This window comes from Oryzias latipes, chromosome 7 (assembly GCF_002234675.1).
Source record: "Oryzias latipes chromosome 7, ASM223467v1".
Taxonomy (NCBI): Eukaryota; Metazoa; Chordata; class Actinopteri; order Beloniformes; family Adrianichthyidae; genus Oryzias; species Oryzias latipes.
In genome coordinates this window covers 13,584,828-13,603,686 of record NC_019865.2, presented here as the reverse complement: position 1 = coordinate 13,603,686, position 18,859 = coordinate 13,584,828, and the positions used below count along the sequence as shown (strand labels likewise).

General features: G+C 40.4%; 1 protein-coding gene across 2 annotated transcripts; it reads left to right on the top strand.

Annotated features, from left to right (window-relative positions):
• Positions 1-4,767: 4,767 nt before the first annotated feature.
• Positions 4,768-10,106, top strand: LOC105354379 (potassium voltage-gated channel subfamily A member 3-like). Of its 2 annotated transcripts, none has more exons than XM_023956618.1 (2): positions 4,768-7,953; positions 9,324-10,106. In XM_023956618.1, the coding sequence occupies exon 1, from the start codon at positions 5,197-5,199 to the stop codon at positions 6,790-6,792; it is 1,596 nt and encodes a 531-aa protein (XP_023812386.1). In that variant the 5' UTR covers positions 4,768-5,196; the 3' UTR covers positions 6,793-7,953; positions 9,324-10,106. The 2 variants fall into 2 exon arrangements, with proteins under 2 accessions (XP_023812386.1, XP_023812387.1); XM_023956619.1 differs by having other exon boundaries at positions 9,307-10,106.
• The last annotated feature ends 8,753 nt before the right edge of the window (positions 10,107-18,859 follow it).

Sequence of the window (18,859 nt, the reverse complement as noted above, 5' to 3'; positions counted from 1 at the left end):
GTAGTCTACTGGTAGACTACTCAACATTATTCTGGAGTTTTCTATTCTCCCACTTCACCCTTTCTTTAGAAGCCACATGAAAAACGATTAAACTCAAAGCAGCCTTCTCAAGTGCAACCAGATGTCCAGAAACTCAGCCAGGAGAGCTGCTCTTCCAGCAAATGACCCAATTCTGCCTCATATTCTCTCCTCAGGCATGGTTCAACAGCTTTCAGTCAGCCGCATTCTACTCTGAATCGTTCAAGTGCGATGTACAAGGTAGCCTAATTTTGTAGGTTAATATGAGAGTTGGGCGAGTCTATATTTAACATGGAGGGTGGAACTACATTAGGAAGGCCTTTGGCTGTCCCCAGGCTTTTCCCCTGTGGACTGACTGGCCTTTTTATTACAAGACAGCTTCAGTGTGGCCTCAATAAGAAAACAGTCTGTCTAGAATGAGTCCGAATGCACTCATCAATTTTTTTTAAATGAAATAAAAAATAAAAAACTTTTTCCCACTTTCTTGATCACAATCTTCATATTGAGAATATTTAGATTGTCCTAATTACAAAACAAACCATTGGCATAATAATTAGACTGTCTATATTAAGAATTCATAGCTGAAACGCCTCCAAATATTTATGTTGATGCTTGTAAAGGACACCACTGCTTCAGTATTCAGTCTTAAAATAGACTCATTTCCATGCAAGAGCAGGTTTATGTGTCTCTGAAGGTAAAACGTGATGTGTGTTCAGAAGAGAAGAATATATATGGGTTTGATCAATCTTGGAAGTGTTTCGAAGCAAAAGCAAAAAGTATATATCCATATGAGATAAAGCAATTAACTATTGATCAGGTCAAAAAGTATAACTGTTTTCAATCACTTGTTTTAGGATAATTTTTTTAAAATCATAAATGTTAAAATTGAAAAGGTGTTAACATACCTAGCATTTGGACTTGTTCGTCGGTGGTATGACAAAATGCTGCTTTAGAAATATTCAGTGCTTTGGAAATGACCTGTTCTTGCAAAGGCAGCTGCCACACTCGCTTTTATTGAGTGCAAAGACAGATAAAGTGAAGGATTCCTGAGACTCAAAGAAAAACCTTTAAAGACGAACTACTTGTTGGATCGCTAGAAACATAAAAATGTGATCGTTTTTAGCTCTGCAAAATTACTCGAATGGAACTTCCAACAGATGTGAATGGATCAGAAGCCAAAAAAATGAAAGGAGTTTAGAGAGGAGAAGATTAATTTGAATAGTCCTGGAAATAAACATAAAAAAAACAAAAGGTGAACAACACGTGTTTACAACATGTATTCAAATGTTGTAAACAACCTCCATCCATGCAGCCATTTCCAGAAATCCCTTTTGGGGCCATGGAGCTGCAAGAGTCAACCCAGCTATTATTGAGCAAAGGTGGGGCACACCCGGAACAGGTCCCCAGTTCATTTCAAGGCCACACCTGCATGCTCACTTAGAGGCAATTTAGAGCAATCAACCTGTGAAGCCTGTTTTTGGATTGTGGGAGAAAGTGGGAGTGACCAGAGAAACCTGAAAACAACCTTTAAATCATAACTGATTTTTCAAACCAGACCTAGAGATATTCAAACAGATGAAAGCATGTGCCAAGTCTTGTTTGACTGGAAAAAAGAAAGTAAAATTTACATGTGTTGCCATGAATCTCAGCGCTAAAACAGTCCCTGGAGCTGATATGAACGTTGGATTAAAAACCAGATGAAAGATCTCAGAACACTGATGCATGCAATGAATCCCAAAACTCTTACAAAAATAGGAGGCCAGATGCCCAACGCGCTAAGAAATCTGAAACGTATAAGACATATAATCATCCATTCATTTTACCAGTACAACATTAATGGGGACACTTTTTCGAGGCAGTTTATATTTAAATCAAAGTCCTGCTCGAAAAACAAACTGCTATTTTCAATTTTTGTATTAATTTTAATTTTGGCTGTAAATGTCTTCACAACAGTAGAAATGTTGTGCAATATTTCAAATTATTTTCAAAGTCTTGTCAAAACGTGACATTCAGCTGATCTTTTTTTTCCTGGAAAGAAAACAATGGTCACATCCAGAGCTCAACAATTGAAACAAGATCTTATTACAACACTGTCCTCTAAGGCTGGAGTACATGAACCAAAGCTTGACGTTTACTTTGCTTGGCTGCATTGTAAAAACTGAAAGTTACCTATTTTAAATAATTTACACCTATTCCACAGGATGCTGGCAACTCTTTTGCTTTCACGGCTGTTATATCTAGCTAGAAACAGATTGCAATTCAGTGCAAAATAAAGTCTTCATGAATGCTTGGTTGAAATTATTTTCCTTATCCTGTGTATGAGGCAGTGGAAGGGGGAGAAGGAGTCCTTGTTTTCAATAGGCGATGGAGAAATAAAATACCAATATGAACAAAGTCATAGAATACCATGTTAAAAAAAGGAAGGTGCATTGTTAATGATGTTTATGATTGATCTTGGTAACATAATTTACAATACATCCACAAATGTTCCAAAGATTTTTGATTTAGCATTTCTGAATGTTTTCTTTCACTCTCTCTCATGCCACTTAACTATTCGGGGGCAAAGCAGGGTTGTGTGAACAGGGACATGCTAACTTGTACACTAACAAAACCAAGAACTGAACCTCCAACCTCGTGCTCAAGCTGAAAAATCATTTAGCAAAAGCATGACCAAAAAGAAAACAAATGGCTGCAATTATTCCATATAGAGAGAGAAAACCTGAATTTCATCTATGAAGGCAACTCAGGAAATTTGCCTGGTGCATCATGGGATGCCTAAGAGAAGTTTAAACTTGTAGTGCTGAAACTAAAGGTCAGTTGAGAAAAAGCCTAGCCTGTCTGAATAAAATAAAAATATAAAAAAGATAGATTTATTAGAAACCAAATACAAACTCAGCTTCAGATATTTTGGATTCAGAGAAACTGATATGGATATGCATTTCATGTAGCGTGTCAAATGTCTCACTGAGGCTCAGGCGTGGCAGCATATGTTTATGAGCGAACATTGGCTGGTGCTGACTGCCTGCCTTCACAGCTCCACCTGTGTGCCAGTACAAAGGGCGTGACCACAGGCTCAGGCACGCGCTCTCCCTGTGGGAAGTGGTTGAAAGTAGAAAGCTGCAGGAGTCAAGCCAACATTTTCTTTTACAGAATTTGCTGCAATATTTTCCTGGATTTTAAAGAAATCTGTTTAATGTCACTTTGAGATGAACTTTAAAGTATATCCTCTTTGCAAACAAAATATAATGTTTGTCTTTATTTTCAGACCATATGTGGTGGCAGGCTGAAATGTCAGGCTGTATGTTGCCACAGACCGCCCATTTAACAAGCCCAAGGAGCACTCACCCAATGCTCATTTAATTTAATCTTGAGGAAGCAAATGTCCACATACAGTAAATAGTGTAATTCCTCACAATAATCTCTCTTTCGTCATTTCCTCCGGTCTGTGCTTTGTTCCTTCCACTTGTTGATGGAGTGTGTGACTGTCTGTATGCAGATAAAAATACTGTATTTGCAAGGTAAGCTTCTTCTACTAATAGGGACAGACAAAATGTGCTCATTTAAAGTCTTTAATGTACTTCTAATTTTATGTTGCAACAGCAGATTTGGTTCTTTTATTATAACCTAAATACTTTTATTCTTTTACCTCAGTTTAGACCAAGATAATGTCCAGGAATTCAACTTTTAGGCTTCAAAACAAATTATTATATCATGTCTTATCTTGTCTTTTTTGAGTCCTTATTGTTTCAGAAAACAACCTTTAAACAAACTTTATTTGCTTTACTCCAATTTCAAAAACTGCTTGTCCAGATTTATCTTTTTGTTCTTTGTTGTCAAGATTTAGATTATTTTGTTGTTGTTGGCAGTTTTCAGTTCTTATGAGCAAATAAGCAGACAAAAAATAAATGTATTTTTTCATTTGTCACTTTCTGCATCAATATTCCTTTGTGCTGTTGCCCAAAAAGCATCGCATACTGGATGTGCACTTTGTAAAGCTAACAAAACAAAACCAAATGTCGGTGAAATATTAAATAGAATATTGTATGTCTGCATTAAACATGGGTTTATATTTATACTTATTTATTTTTAAATGTTGTTTGTGCTCTTCTTTTTATTAAAACTATGAGCAACATAATTCAAGTCTGCAAGAATTACTTTCTCTTTCCACATTAAACTACACGATTAGCCTTTCCATGAAAGTAAGGGGTTTTGTCAGTCACTACATGTCCTAATTTTGCTTCAAATTAGTTTTTTAGGTAAAACAAAAATACAGAAATATCATAATCCATATCACACTGCACATGATCAAGCTAAGAGAAAACTAAAGGAAAATGCAATGAAATTAAAGGAAATTGCTGTGATCAGAAACCAGGAGACAGTTGATGCTCCGTTGAAGCACTGCTGACATATATCTTTTCTGCCTTAAAATGTGTAATAAGGTTTTGGGTTGTGTAGTATCGCGCGTCTGCCTGCAGATAGGTAATTTCTCTCGTGTCTTTTACGATGATGAATGACTTCATTTCGTTGTGATGAGTGCGTTCCTTTGTCTCCCCACGACCTGCCTGATCTCTGAGCTTATTAACTGTCTGTTGCTTTGGGTTTCAGCTCAGATGCTTCCTTTTTGTATTAAAGAAATGATGAAGCGGCATCATGCGCGTCGTGATGAATGGTGAATCGTGCGTATTTACGCGCGCGCCGGCGTGTATATGTGTGCAGGTCTAGACTTATTAGTGAAATACGCTCTCAGCGTGGAATGACCTTGTTGAAAAAGGAGACTTTTTTGACTGTGCCTGCAGCGCGTGACTGCGTGCGTGCGTTTGTTTACACGCTTCCTGTGTGTGCGTGTCTTTTCTGCGTGTGTCACCTAAACGTGGGGAGCGACAGAGGGGGGCGGGCACGCCCAAAAGATGGTGTTGAATCACGCCCGTCTGTTGCTTTTTCTGTGTATCGGTGCGCCCCACGATTGGCGGACAACAGTGGAGGTAGCCAGCACTGGTGCGCCGTGGGCGTGTGGAACGTCTGTTTATAAACCTAGATCTTTTATCAGTGGGCGGGAACAGCAACAGCATTGAGGGAAAGTGGGGCGCTTGAAAAAGAGAAACGTAAAAAGGAGACGAGGCTGTGGCGGCGGCTGAGGTTGACAGGGGCTCGCGGAGGGGGCGCGGCGGCAGCCCCTGTATGCGTCTTCCACCGCGCATGGACGACCACCTCAGCCTCCTGCAATCACCCCCGCCGAGCGTCACCAAAACCAGGGGAGACAACTTGGTGAACCACGGATACACCGAGACAGAGACCGACGTGATGACGGTCGTGGCATGTGACAACATGCTGGAAGAGTCGGCGGCTCTCCCGGGCCACCACTCTCTGGACAGATACGAACCGGATCACGAATGCTGCGAGAGGGTGGTCATCAACATCTCAGGGTTACGTTTCGAGACGCAGCTCAAGACTCTGTCACAGTTCCCAGAGACGCTGCTGGGTGACCCAAAGAAAAGGATGAGGTACTTTGACCCTCTCAGGAACGAATACTTCTTCGACAGGAACCGACCCAGCTTTGATGCCATTCTGTATTACTACCAATCCGGCGGGCGGATCCGGAGACCAGTTAATGTGCCCATTGACATTTTTTCTGAGGAGATACGCTTCTATGAGTTGGGTGAGGAGGCGATGGAGAAGTTCAGGGAGGATGAGGGCTTCATAAAAGAGGAGGAGCGGCCACTACCAGAGAATGAATTTCAGCGGCAGGTGTGGCTGCTGTTTGAATACCCGGAGAGCTCGGGTCCTGCCCGGGGGGTCGCAATAGTGTCTGTTTTGGTCATTCTCATCTCCATTGTCATCTTCTGCTTAGAGACACTGCCGGAGTTCAGGGACGAGAACAATGATGTGATCACTCTAGCGCCGGTGATAAATGGCACAGTACCATATTTCATCAGCCCCTTCTCTGATCCCTTCTTTGTCGTGGAGACGCTGTGCATCATCTGGTTTTCCTTTGAGCTCCTGGTGCGCTTTTTTGCTTGTCCGAGCAAAGCCACGTTTTCCAAAAACATTATGAACATCATTGACATTGTGGCCATCGTCCCGTATTTCATCACCCTGGGCACAGAGTTAGCAGAGAGGCAAGGGAACGGACAACAGGCCATGTCTTTGGCAATTCTGCGCGTAATTAGGCTTGTTCGGGTGTTTCGCATCTTCAAACTTTCGCGTCACTCCAAGGGGCTTCAAATTCTGGGGCAGACCCTGAAGGCCAGCATGCGCGAACTGGGCCTGCTCATCTTTTTCTTGTTCATAGGGGTCATTCTCTTTTCCAGCGCTGTTTACTTTGCCGAGGCGGACGACCCGTCCTCGGGTTTTAGCAGCATCCCGGACGCGTTCTGGTGGGCTGTTGTTACGATGACCACCGTGGGATATGGGGATATGCACCCCGTGACAATCGGTGGAAAGATTGTGGGATCTTTGTGCGCAATCGCGGGCGTGCTGACCATTGCCCTCCCAGTCCCTGTCATCGTCTCCAATTTTAACTACTTCTACCACAGAGAAACAGAGGGCGAGGAGCAAGCGCAATACCTGCACGTGGGCAGCTGTCAACCTCTGGCAGACACAGAGGAGCTGAGGAAGACGCGCTCCTCCTCCTCCCTCAGCAAGAGCGAGTACATGGTGATAGAGGAGCACGGGATAAACAGCGCGTTTAAGCAGCAGCCGAATTTTCCCACTACAACTCAAAACAACTCACAGAATTGCGTAAACATAAGCAAAAAGATTTTCACCGACGTGTAGCGTTTCAGTTCTGACCAACAGGTGAGGCATCAACATACAGCTGGCTCTGGCGGTGCACACCAGCGTGTGGAAGCACAGATGGAAGATACGAGGAATGGAATAGTATTGCTGCTTAGTTTGTGCTCTGTTTAAAGAATCCGGATAGTTCACTTTAGTGATATAAATTCATCCCTTAAGGTTCCGTTTGCGCTTGCGTAAAGACAGAGATAGAATGAGTTCTTCTCTGAGGGGCTGATCCTGTTGTGCGTTTCCAGTAGCAAGTGTATAATCACAACAGGTAGAAATAGAAGCTTTTTTACTGTGAAGGGTGCGTAAAACTGCGTGTTCCTTGAAGGACACTTACACTGTTTCATGCGTTATGCGTCGTGATCAGTCATGCTTAGACAATGTATAATAACCAGTCATTTAAATATGTGTCTGTGTTCAAACACACGTATGTCTGAAAAAAAAAACGGTTCGAAGATATAAAATGTCAACCAGACCGTTCCGTGTTATGCCTTCATTATGCGTCCTTGAAAAATAACTCCAAATATTTCCTCTGCGTAGGTTATATTGTTAGGCTAACCAGTGCGTAAACGGCGCTTTGTAAACACCGGATCCAGCCAATTGTCAGCATCTCCTTATCTGTGCAAGAAACACGTGAGCGCAGAAGCACAAAGCTGCCTCCGTACGCACACAAACAATGATCAAAGATGGAGAGTGATTCTCTTTGGATGCCTCAAATATAGCTCTCTGTGATGCAGTCACTATGGTGACGGTCGTTTCCTGGGTAACCCCAGTCACCGTTGCCATGGCACCCTTGTTTCCACAGTAACCTCCCAGATGGCTTGGAATTTATACAGACGATTCTCATGTGAATGGCGTGACTTCACTCTCTAATGAGGCAGTTTTATCACCAAGCTGCTCTGCGTAAAGCACCAATCCAGATGTACGGAGCAACCAGCCTCTTTGACACCAACACAAAACGAAATTCTACAGAGGAGATTTGTTTACACCCCCCCCCCCCCCCCAATCACCCCCTCTAAACAAATCTATTTCAAGCTGGGGAGCTGCTGTGCCTGAAAACATGAAAGGAGGAGCGGCGCGTGAAAATATGAATGAAGTGGGAGCACTACCGCAAACGCACAGCAAAGGGTGCTGTTCCCTTACTGAAAAAAATAGGTAAGACGCACATTTATGCTGAGCACAAGTGCACTGTTCTCTGAAACAATAAGACCTCATATGGAATTTCAAAATAGGGTTATGTGTCATCAGAAAGGCTGCTACACAAAGAGCCCTCACACTGTCATGGCAAAAAATATAAATACTTTCTTTTTCAAAGTAAAAAAAAAAGTAGTATTTGAGTCCCCACTTGCATGTTTACATGTGAAAAATTATTTTATGATAAAACTCCTGCTCTCTGGTAAATGACGACATGCTCTTGCTGCACATTCAGGTCGCATTTAACCTTCAGCTGACTTTGTCGATGGACTAAAATAGGAGCAGCAAAGGCATGCCACGTTAGCTCGTCTCAACACTGCCTCCTAGTGTCTATTTTCTTGTTACAGGCGTCTCACACATTGATGTCCTCCGTTTTCCTCAGCCACACACAGTGATTCAATCACCTTGAGACAGCACATATGAGTGTGGAATGAAAACACTGATAAAGCTTTGTTCATGTTTTATGTGTAAATATTTGCATAAGCTAAAAGCACATTAATATTTAAAAAATGTTAAAACAGTAAATGCCAGTTATGGCATTTGGTGGGGCCGGCTCTGGCAGACCCGTGACCCCGAAAGGGACAAACGGAAGAAGATGAAAACAGTAAATGGCCTTCCTGATTTATAGTCTTTGACAGTGCTCTACTCTATTTATGTGGATGATTCTTCTTTTCTAATAGTTACGGACTTAACAGACAGGACAGCACAATTTTCTTCCTTTTTCTGCAGAATCCATTTCTGCTTTGAATTGGAATGTGTTTTCCTAAAAGTGCCTCTGAGTGTCTGTCAGCTCCAAAATAATGACAAAGTTGGCAGTCAGTGTTGATTGATGTTGGACAATTTCACTGGAATATTGTGATTTGAAGAGCCCACAGGATGACTTCCCAATTATTCAGTTCCATCCCAGCTGATCCCAGACATCAGCCTCTTGTTTTGAAGCTAAAGCCTTTTTTTGTTTGTTTTTGGGCAGATAAACTTTCTTTTTGATTTTTTGTATCACTCCAGATGAATTGTTTATGGTAATAAAAATTATATCTATTTAGTTCAACAGTAAACATTGTTGCTCAAGGCTGCAGGAAGTGAATACAATAATCCATTTTATTTGGAAAAATAATAGAAAAGAAAGAAACAAATCAAGTTCAATAAATTCAGAGGTGTCTGTGTGGGGGGGCTTTTTTCTTTTTTTTGGGGTCAAAAATGTGTCCTTTTCCACAACGATCTGAAAACTGTATTTATGGTCTCTCATATCCTATTTATTGAAGTTGTGTTTCTTCTCATAGGGTGACAACTGTAGAAACCACTAACCTGCAGTAGCTTTTCTTTCCCTACAGGTGTGCAGTGATTCTGGTCTTCCGGATGGGATAGATGGGTCACATTTGGGATCTGAGACAGAAATCCTTCTGGATCGGTTCTTCTTTCCCTGTACTCAACTGATGCCTAAATCAAGACTTAAAAAGTGGTGCCTATATCTCCTTCTCTAGCGGGACTACCAATCAATCCAAAAATGCAAGAAAATGAGGTCACAATAGGCTTCTGACATTTTTTCCACACACCTTTGTAGCCGCAGCTTCTATTGTTAAGCTGACACAATCTGAATGGGGGAGTCACGGGATCAAAAGTGACTTAAAAACTCGTGCTTAAGCTGTTACTGGCTTTCTAGGAAACAGCAAGTGCTTTCTCACATCACAGGGACTTTGACAATGATTTCTAGAATCTGTCTTCATCATATTGTCTTCATCGTCATCAAAAAGTCAGCAAGAGGAAAAACCTATGTGCTCTGTGATTAACTGATATGAAACTGTGATTCAAAACAAAGACTGTTAGCCACATGCCTTTGTTAGTTCTTTGTGCTCCGTGTTGTTGATATGTAAAACGCACACATAGCCACGTGTGCTAGTTGCTGCTATTCCCTTGACTTATACTTTAAGAACAATACAAAGGCACGTGCAAACAGGCATATTTATACACACACATTTGTGAATTTCTCTCTTCTGTTCCAGACTGCACTCTTGATTTTTGGAACGGGGCAGATTGTTGTCAGGGTAAGGCTGTGTATGCCAGTATTTGTTCCGTGTTATTACATGCCATCTTAAACATGACCCATGTGAAGAGATTGTGATGCGTCTTCATTTGACAGTAGCTGCAGTCTATTACTCAATTACTGAAAGAACAATATACTCATTTAGTGTCAGCCTAACTAGCTTCTCTCAGTTTTCAACAGTGAGTAGTATCTACACTTCTTCAAATATGACTAAATAGAGTTTTTTTATTAATAATTATAAAGTTTTTCTAAATTTCAACTCCAATCATCTTTTGATGTATTGTTAAAGCGTTCCCATTGGCCTGTTTATGCCGTTTTTGGGCAAAATGAAAAAGCCTGTGTTGTCTTCTCTGACTAGTTTCTGCAGAGCGGTAGCAGTTCATTCTGAATTCACCTCTGGGTTGTGGATGGGACTGTTGGCATGGATCGAGCCCACCCCCCATTCCCTCCATCCATCTCTTTGCGTACTCTCCTGCTGCAGCCTCTCACAACCTCAACCTAACAAAACAGGTGCAACAAAAAAGACGAGCAATATTGGAGGTATCCAGTCAGCTCGGACAAGGAAAACAAAGGCTTTCATGGATCTAGTCGTCTACAAGTGGATGCATCTGAATGGAGCAGAGCAGGGAGCTTGTGGTTTCCCGTAGAAACTTGTACGTCACACTTATACGTTTTTCCAACAGTATTTTTTTGTCTGCTCCTGATTCACAAAGATTTAAAGAAATGCTCAGAAATGCAATTTTAAGATTGGTTTTCTTTATAAATGTTGTCCACCCTCAGAAAAATGAAAATCTTATAAACACCAAAAACACAATTTTTATTGGAATGGGTCTTTTTATGTTTTTTGTACAATATAAGACATTTAAATTCAAAGCTAGCATTTACAGAGAAGAACACAATTAGACAACATTAGATAAAAAACTTGTCTTTGTTTGAAAATGAGTATTTAATTCCTAATCACTCTCATATCCTCAAATTCATTAGACAGATTTTTTTAAAGCAAAAACATTGTTTATTGCAAGAAAGGCAACAGTTTAGTCATCATCATGAGCCTCACAGGGAGAGTCTTTTAATGAAAGCTTGACACACAGATCTACAGAGAAGCACATTAACCCGACAATCTCTTTGTTAGACGGATTGCAATCCGCTTCTTTTTTAAATATTGCAGTATGTACAAACATTAAGGGAAGTAAAAAGGCAAAATGAAAGACACTTATCTTTTTGACAGATAAGAAAACCACAACCGCTGTAGACAGATGCTTACCGTAAAAAAGACATGGTGATTTCCCTTTGCCAGGTCTGTGATCTGCACTGAATGGAAGCCCAGTGGAAAAGTTCACATATTCCCAGTGCCAAACAGGTAAATATTAACATTCTAGCAAAGATTTACTGCCATCGTCCTGTCGTGCTGTGTATAAACACGTTTGTTTGATTGCTGTAGATGACCTCCCACTGATGACTCTGCCGTTGCCTTTGTCAATATTTTAGTGTCAAACATGAAACAGAAAGGTGCACTTGATTATCCCACGATATCAATGACATCAGCAATGCTCACCATCATCCGCTAGGGCCACATAGATGCCATAGCAAAACGTTTCCATAGTAACAAGGGAAGACTGCTGGAAAGATGAAGAGCAACAGATTCAGTCCCTGCACAAGCAAGGAAAGCTCGGCGCCACAGTTGTTTGAACTGATGCCAACTGTTGCAGCATTTACTGTACGCTCCCAGGAAGACAGGGTTGTGCAAAGTGTCACAACCTTTGTTTATGTGTGAGTGTGTTTCTCTGGCAAAGGTGTCTTTCATTATACCACAAACACATCAGGACTCGCAACACAAAGGTTATGTCAGGACAGAATGTGATGTGTTGAAATAATCCATTCAAATGAGTCAGCAGAAAACTTTAATAAACAAATAATTCAGACAGATATTTATAAATCAATAGCTACTTCTAAATCAGAATCAGAATCAGAGATACTTTATTGATCCCACACGTGGGAAATTTGTTTGTCACCATAGCAACTGACAGCAGAGTGGAAAAAAAGACTTAGAATTAAGTAAAAAAAAGCAAGAACAAGAAAATGTAGCATAAATACAGACATCAAGGTATTATAATTTAAAAAGCTATTTACAGAACAGTGCAGGTAAAAAAGATGTGCAAAAGAAATGTGCAAAATAGAAAACAACCAAATAAAGAGATAATAAAAAAATGTGCAAAGGTTATCTTTTGCATTGTGTGTTGTTGTACAGGGTTATTGCATTGGGTATGAATGACTTTTGGTACCGGGCAGTTTTGGAGCGGAGCTGTCTAAGCCTCCTAGAGAAGGAGCTCCGCTGTTTGTTCAGAAGAGGGTGGAGAGGATGCTCTGGGTTGTCCATGATTGAAAGGAGTCTGTTCAGTGACCTCCTCTCCATCACTGCTTCAAATGTGTCCTGTTTGCAGCCATAACTGACATTCAATCAATGGTATCAAAAAGCTATGACGTAACCTCACTTATATAATTTTACCTAACGTTTTTGGAGAGTCAGCAAGTCTAAAGTAAGAATTTTAATATAATACCAGCTTCAATCACTGCTCACATATCACAAGCTTGTAAAACTGCATTTTCGCACCAACGCAACACACATCAGAAATATATCATAAAAGTGATGTTGAAACTCATTCATGCATTTGTTACATCTATTACTGTGACTCTTTGCTAGCAGCCTGCCCTAAAAGCTCCTTAAAAAGTCTTCAGCTTCTTCAAGATTGTTAGCAGGAACTAGCTCAAGAGAACACATTTAAATGACGTAAACACAGCTTTTGCTTGGTAATAACACAGCAGCTGTTTTATTACAAAAAATGTAAATACAGATCATCATATTTATGGTTGCCACTTTGACAGCCATCACTAAAATTGTGATGGAAACCAGCAGAAACGCTGTGTTTCAACACTCAACTGCAGGAATGTTTTTAGGAACAAGCTGCAATTTTCCAATGTTTCCATTTATACATCGATTTCCTCTGGTCCCAATCTTATTCCCAGAAGATCAGCACACATGATTCAAGTGTGCACTGTCAACTCTTCAGCATACCATTTTTTATCCTCTACAAACCCCTCAACTTAAATGATGTTTTTCAAACTTATTCCAAACACATGACAATTTCACACACACTATTCAATTTCATGCAGCAAACTGGTTTGTTCAGTTTCTTGTAAAATCCTGTTACCCTGTAGCTTCCCTTCTGTACCCTGTTGTAATGGCAGAGGGAAAGCAATACAAATCCTGCATGGATTTGTATTGTATTTTGTCTGGTCACTCAGACCATCAGAGAGTGGCTACAAATGGAATAAACAGATAATAATCCAGATGGAGAATTGCACATTTGTTGTTCCACATTGCTGTTCCAGGGTGAGCCTGGAACAGCAGAGGATGCAGCTCCCAACATGAACAATCTACTTCCTGTGTGCAAGTACACTACTTTGGGTCCATGTGAATGTCTGCAGTGCAAAAGCAACGGTTCAATCATTTGGTTCACATAGCAGCAATTGTTTTGTTTGGTCACTCTGACCATCAGAGAGTGGCTACATTTAGTTTCTGTAAACAGGGAGATCAGAAATAACAATAGTGCAAAGAAAGTAGCTTGAAACTTTCATTATTTAAGGGCCTATATGTTTTTTATAAAAACGTTCCCAGTGGTGTTTTAATTATGATTATGAAGCTTTTAACTAAAATCCCACAACTATGTCTTAAAAAGCCATATTTCATGTCTATCTGAAGCTGCTGTTTCCAAAATCCTTTCACATTGCGTGGCCATTGGTGCTGAGCTGAGTAGTCCTGACCTTGATTGCCCGTTTCTGCAAGCTGTGTCTTGCATGAGTGAAAACGACACCAACTGATAGTCTCTATTCTCATAAGTTTCTCTTCAGCGATCAATAAGTGACAAGTTTTTGGTTCCAAATGGACACCTTTGGAACAATGTTTGGAGTAAAGAAAGTGAAGTGAATGTGTATACCAGATCCTTCTGTTTAATAAAATTACAAACAAAAAATGAAAAACGTTTTGAATTACATTATAATTTAGGCTATATTGCACCAGCAAGCAGCACTGGCTGTGGCTCAGAACTGATTTGATGCTGGCACATGCAAATTATTGAATTCATTTGCACAACAAATAAAATGAAATGCCATAAAAAAGTGACTATTTGCACGTTATTTTCCAAATACGTGAAGCCAGCGTGGAACTTTTTTCTTGGCCGCACGAACCCAGGGGAATGGTTAAGTTTAGGATTACAGGCTGAGCTGCATTCACACCGAACGTGATCCACAAAACAGAGGTGGCCAGTTTCAATGTCAAGTCAACGGTACAGATGCGATCTGAGCGGTGTGATTTTAGCGTGGGCGCGGCGTGTAGGTCTGGCAGCAGCGCGATTTCTGTGGCACGCATGACTTGGTACCTGTCTGAATCATCTAAACCACGGCAGGTACACCCTGGTCAGTCTGTTAGGGCAGAGGAAGCTGGAGCTATTGCGCTGTCACTCAGACAGAAAACCGCTGCGGGATGGGGAACCAGTCTGCTTGGACCTCCTGAACTTTGTGATATTTTTCTTCTTTTATCGAGGCAATAATAAAAATGGTCCCCTGATTTTTTGTTTTCTAACTTTTATGATTTTTTTATTACATTTGTTCTCTTTCATAACACATAAATGACAAAAATTCAAAAAACATAATTTTCATTGGAGGGGGACTTTAAGCCTTTATCATATGGACACACATCCATGCATATGATAATATTACCATTGGCACACAAAAGAAATAACTTTTTAATCAAATATTAGTTATTTTCCTGAGTTCCTTTCCAACCCGGAGGTAAGACGACTCGATCTCTGAGGCGCCGCCTTTCATGTTGTGTGGGTGCCGCCCTTTTCATGACGTCCACCTATAGTCGGCTTCAGCAGCGTGTCTACATCTGGCCCACAAAAACAAACAAAATGCAAACTTTTACAAAGATAGATGTGCATATTGTGCATATAAAAGGAAATAAATGTAGCCAAACACTGCTAGCTCCACAGAGAAAGTGTGTGTGTGTGTTTGCCTGGAGGCGGTGCAGGCAGCACAGACTCTTCCTGGAAGGGGCTGTTCTCAGTGGTCTCTATCTGGTCAGCTCGTGAGAACCCGCTCATTTTCGTGGGTTGGGAGGGGCCGGTGCTCAGAGCTCAGGTTTTTAGAGGAATACTCAGCAATCTGCAAACGGATCCAAAATACCACTTTGGGGTTTCTTAAAGTGAAGAATGAACATTATACTACACTCAAAAACATTTTACAAGTTTACAATTTGATTTTGCATGGTATATGCCCTTTAAGGTCATTGCAAACGCAAGATCACTTAGTCTTAAATCCACATCAATCCAACCTTTTATCGATCACTTTATGGGAAAAATGCTGTCTTTACCGGAAGCCGGAGCCATAAATACACTCCTGGCATGTTTCCAGAAAAACGGCAGAGGTGCACATACATTTTTTGAGATTTTTTTCTTAAAAAAAAATTGTTCACTACTTTTATAATACAAACAACTCAAGAAATTAGACCCATTATAAATAAGTCAAAAATTCTTACCCCATTGGCAGTTTATCTTTAAAATTATTTTTTTCTTCTTCGCATCATCACCTTGATTTTTTCTAAAAGTAATTTAATATGTTTGTATATACATTTTTTGTATTAACTGCAGCTTTTTCAGGTATGATGTATTTCAAAATAAGAAAATACCCTGAATTTTGAACAGTGTGCCTTGTGGAACATTGTGTGACTTCCCTGCTCACCAGCCACAGGCAGGGGATAATGATGCTGCCAGTGCTTTCACAAAAATCTGATTATTGCTATAATCTGACTGGTTGATCACACTGAGGACCAGGCAGGACTCCTTTTCCAGAGATGCTGCGTGTCTTCAAATAAATACATAAAGTGGAATCAGAACTATTCTCACTCTCAGATGCAAACAATCTCAAGCTTTAATGTCTGAATGCGCAAACGGATTAGAACGCGCTGGTCGCATCCTATTGTTCAGACATGTTTTTGTTTTCTAGCTGTGGGAATCTGTTGAATTGCTGCCCATGTCAGTCACGGTTTTTGCTGTCATAGCAAATCGACAGATGGTGGAGAAGGTGATAGTGAAACACAGACAGAGATGCTGCTGTGCTCTTGTCTGGATGACTCATCACTGTCACAGTGACCTTTATCCATTCCCCTCCACTTCTTTTGTTCCTCCACCTCCCCTTCATCTTCAGCACACTTTTGTCCTCCTGCCGGTTTTACTGTGGCACACCTCCTCTGCTTCAGCTCCATCATACATGATCAGTTCAACCATTTCATGCTGTTTTGGGTGTTTCTTTCAGTCGTGCCCAGTTGGAATTTTTCCTAGAGATAGTCGTGAATCTCTTCTCAGAGTGAGAATACTGTTTCTCACCCAGTGCTTCTATAAATTGAATAAAACCCACACATCATTCGGCAGAAACGCTGATAGCTTAGGAGGATGACAACATGGCTGTCGATGGCCCACATTGCCTGCATTGTCCAGACAGATGGCATTTAACTGCTGCCTGCAGTGTGAGAAAACGTTTATTGGAAGAGATATCTCTTCAGACACTAAATCCCATGTAAAGGTTGAAATGGCACATTTAGCTGTGCATATCTGATCAAGCAGATATCACTTATGCACTCCTCTCCGAGCTCACCCACAACTCTGAACGATCATTGATTTTTCCTGCTTTTCAACGGTTCAGAAAACAACAGAATGTGAAACCAAATCAATAAGAGAGTACACCCCCCCCCCCATCCCTTCATCTCTAAATGTAGGCATATCTTTGGCATACACTGGCCTTGCTGACTTTTGCAAGCAGGTAGAGAACTTCCAAGGTCAGCCTCTAATTACACTGGGGTCCCACAGGGAAATGTGAAGGGAGACTTGAGATAAATCAAGACACAAAACAGATGGTTTCTGACAAGCTGCTGGGGTTCAAGTTCCTTGGTTTGGTCTTTGCAAGGATAAATATTGTAGGAGTCATTTTTAAATGATGAAAACACTTCTACGCTGAGACATTTGATCGTACATGTGTTAAATTGTTTTACCATGTGCATTTATGCATGTTTGTGTGAAAGTGACAAGATTCTTGACCAGTTTTGGAACTCCAGAGTGGAGCCAGCCTCACACATAAATATGTAAAATACAAGGTTTGCATACTGGTACTTAAGTATGCAAACCTGGCAAGTATGCATACTGCATACTTGCAAACATATTGGTGGTACAAAGTATTCTCATAAAGTCCCAGTTTGTCAAAAAAAAGCATTAATATGTTTTTTTATGTCTACATAATTTCATAAAGTTTAAACAAAGTAGAAAAGTTAAAATGGTTATGTGAGCCCAACATATAATAAAGACAAATGCCCTCTATCCCCCAGTGGCCTCCATAATAGCAATTTTAGCCGAGTCACTGCTAAAAATATTCATAGTCAAGGAGCAAAGTGTCAAACATTTATCATGAGACAGTGGAAAATTTATCATCAGACACAAGAGGCTAAGCCTTTCTATAGACCTGAGTGAAGTAAAAATAGGTCTACTCATTGCAGAAGTTCAAAGTCTGAGTTGTAAAAATATAGAAATTAACAAATAAAGAAACTAAAAATTAAACATAAGTACTTTGCCAAAGTACTTACTAAAGTTAATGTTTCGCGTATATATGTTTTTACTGTTCAGAAAGCTTCAAATGCCACTGTGTAAGTTTTGGGGAACAATTTAAGTATGTCCTTTTAAAGAAAGTTATTTTCTTAACCTTGTGTGGGTTGTTTGTGGTTTGCAGTGAGCCATCTCTGGCTGCAGCACCAGCAGAGGTCATCTAAGACAAAGATTTCTCCCTGCTGTTTGGCACAACCATTTGTTCACCTTCACTCTTTCTCCTTCTTGTTCCCTCTCTCCATCTTTCTCTCGCTCATGCACTGTTGCAGAGAAAGGGTATTTTGGGTGTTTGTCTCAGTAGAGCCACAAAATATCACAATATATTTTACATTTCTTTATTTTGCTGAGGAAATGGTTAAATCTCTTTTTTTACTTCCCACATATTACTTTGTCTATTCCTCCAAGAGTACTAAAACACAAGTATTTGATGTGTTTAAGTCCTGTGACTTAAATAGTCGAGTCAGAAATACCAGACTTGTTTAAGTTTAAAAAATATTAAGAAGGTCTTCCACAGTTTATTTCTGAAAGACCATCTGTACAGAAATGATGTCCTAAAGTGGTTCAGGGGTTAGCGATGCAAAAATTCTATGCTGGCAAAATGAGGATTTTAGTACAATATGACCCCCACCTTTATGAGAGTGAGTCTTAAAGATGAACCCAACAGAAATTAGGTCAGCCACACTGTCAAGTAGTTCAACGTTTATTTTGCTTCAGGTTTACCTCCAGTTTTCAAACACAGCATCTTGTGCAAAGGGCAAGCAAAAATGTACTTTCTCAACAAAGCTAAAATTGACATTTGTGCATGAAAAATGGTAAAAGTAATTTCTGACCATGACAGTCTGCACATTAGTGAGTCCTTCTTACAAGACTCTGAACTCCACTAAAGTGTCCTTCAGAGTGTGAATATGTATAACAAGTGAGTGAGCGCTTTAAAAAACGCTGCAGACTAAGTGCAGAGTCAATATGTATATGAGAGACTAAATGACGATTTATCGTATTTCGGGCAGATACTCGAAGCAGTGTTTTCAGGTAAATACCCCAGGGCGGTTCAGTTAATTAACTCACCTGCTCAGCGTCCTATTTAAGCCAGGTGCGCAGTTGTTCATTCTTTCTTACC

Excerpts from the sequence above, each read along its gene's own strand:
- LOC105354379 (XM_023956618.1), top strand. The coding sequence starts at position 5,197 with ATGCGTCTTCCACCGCGCATGGACGACCACCTCAGCCTCCTGCAATCA.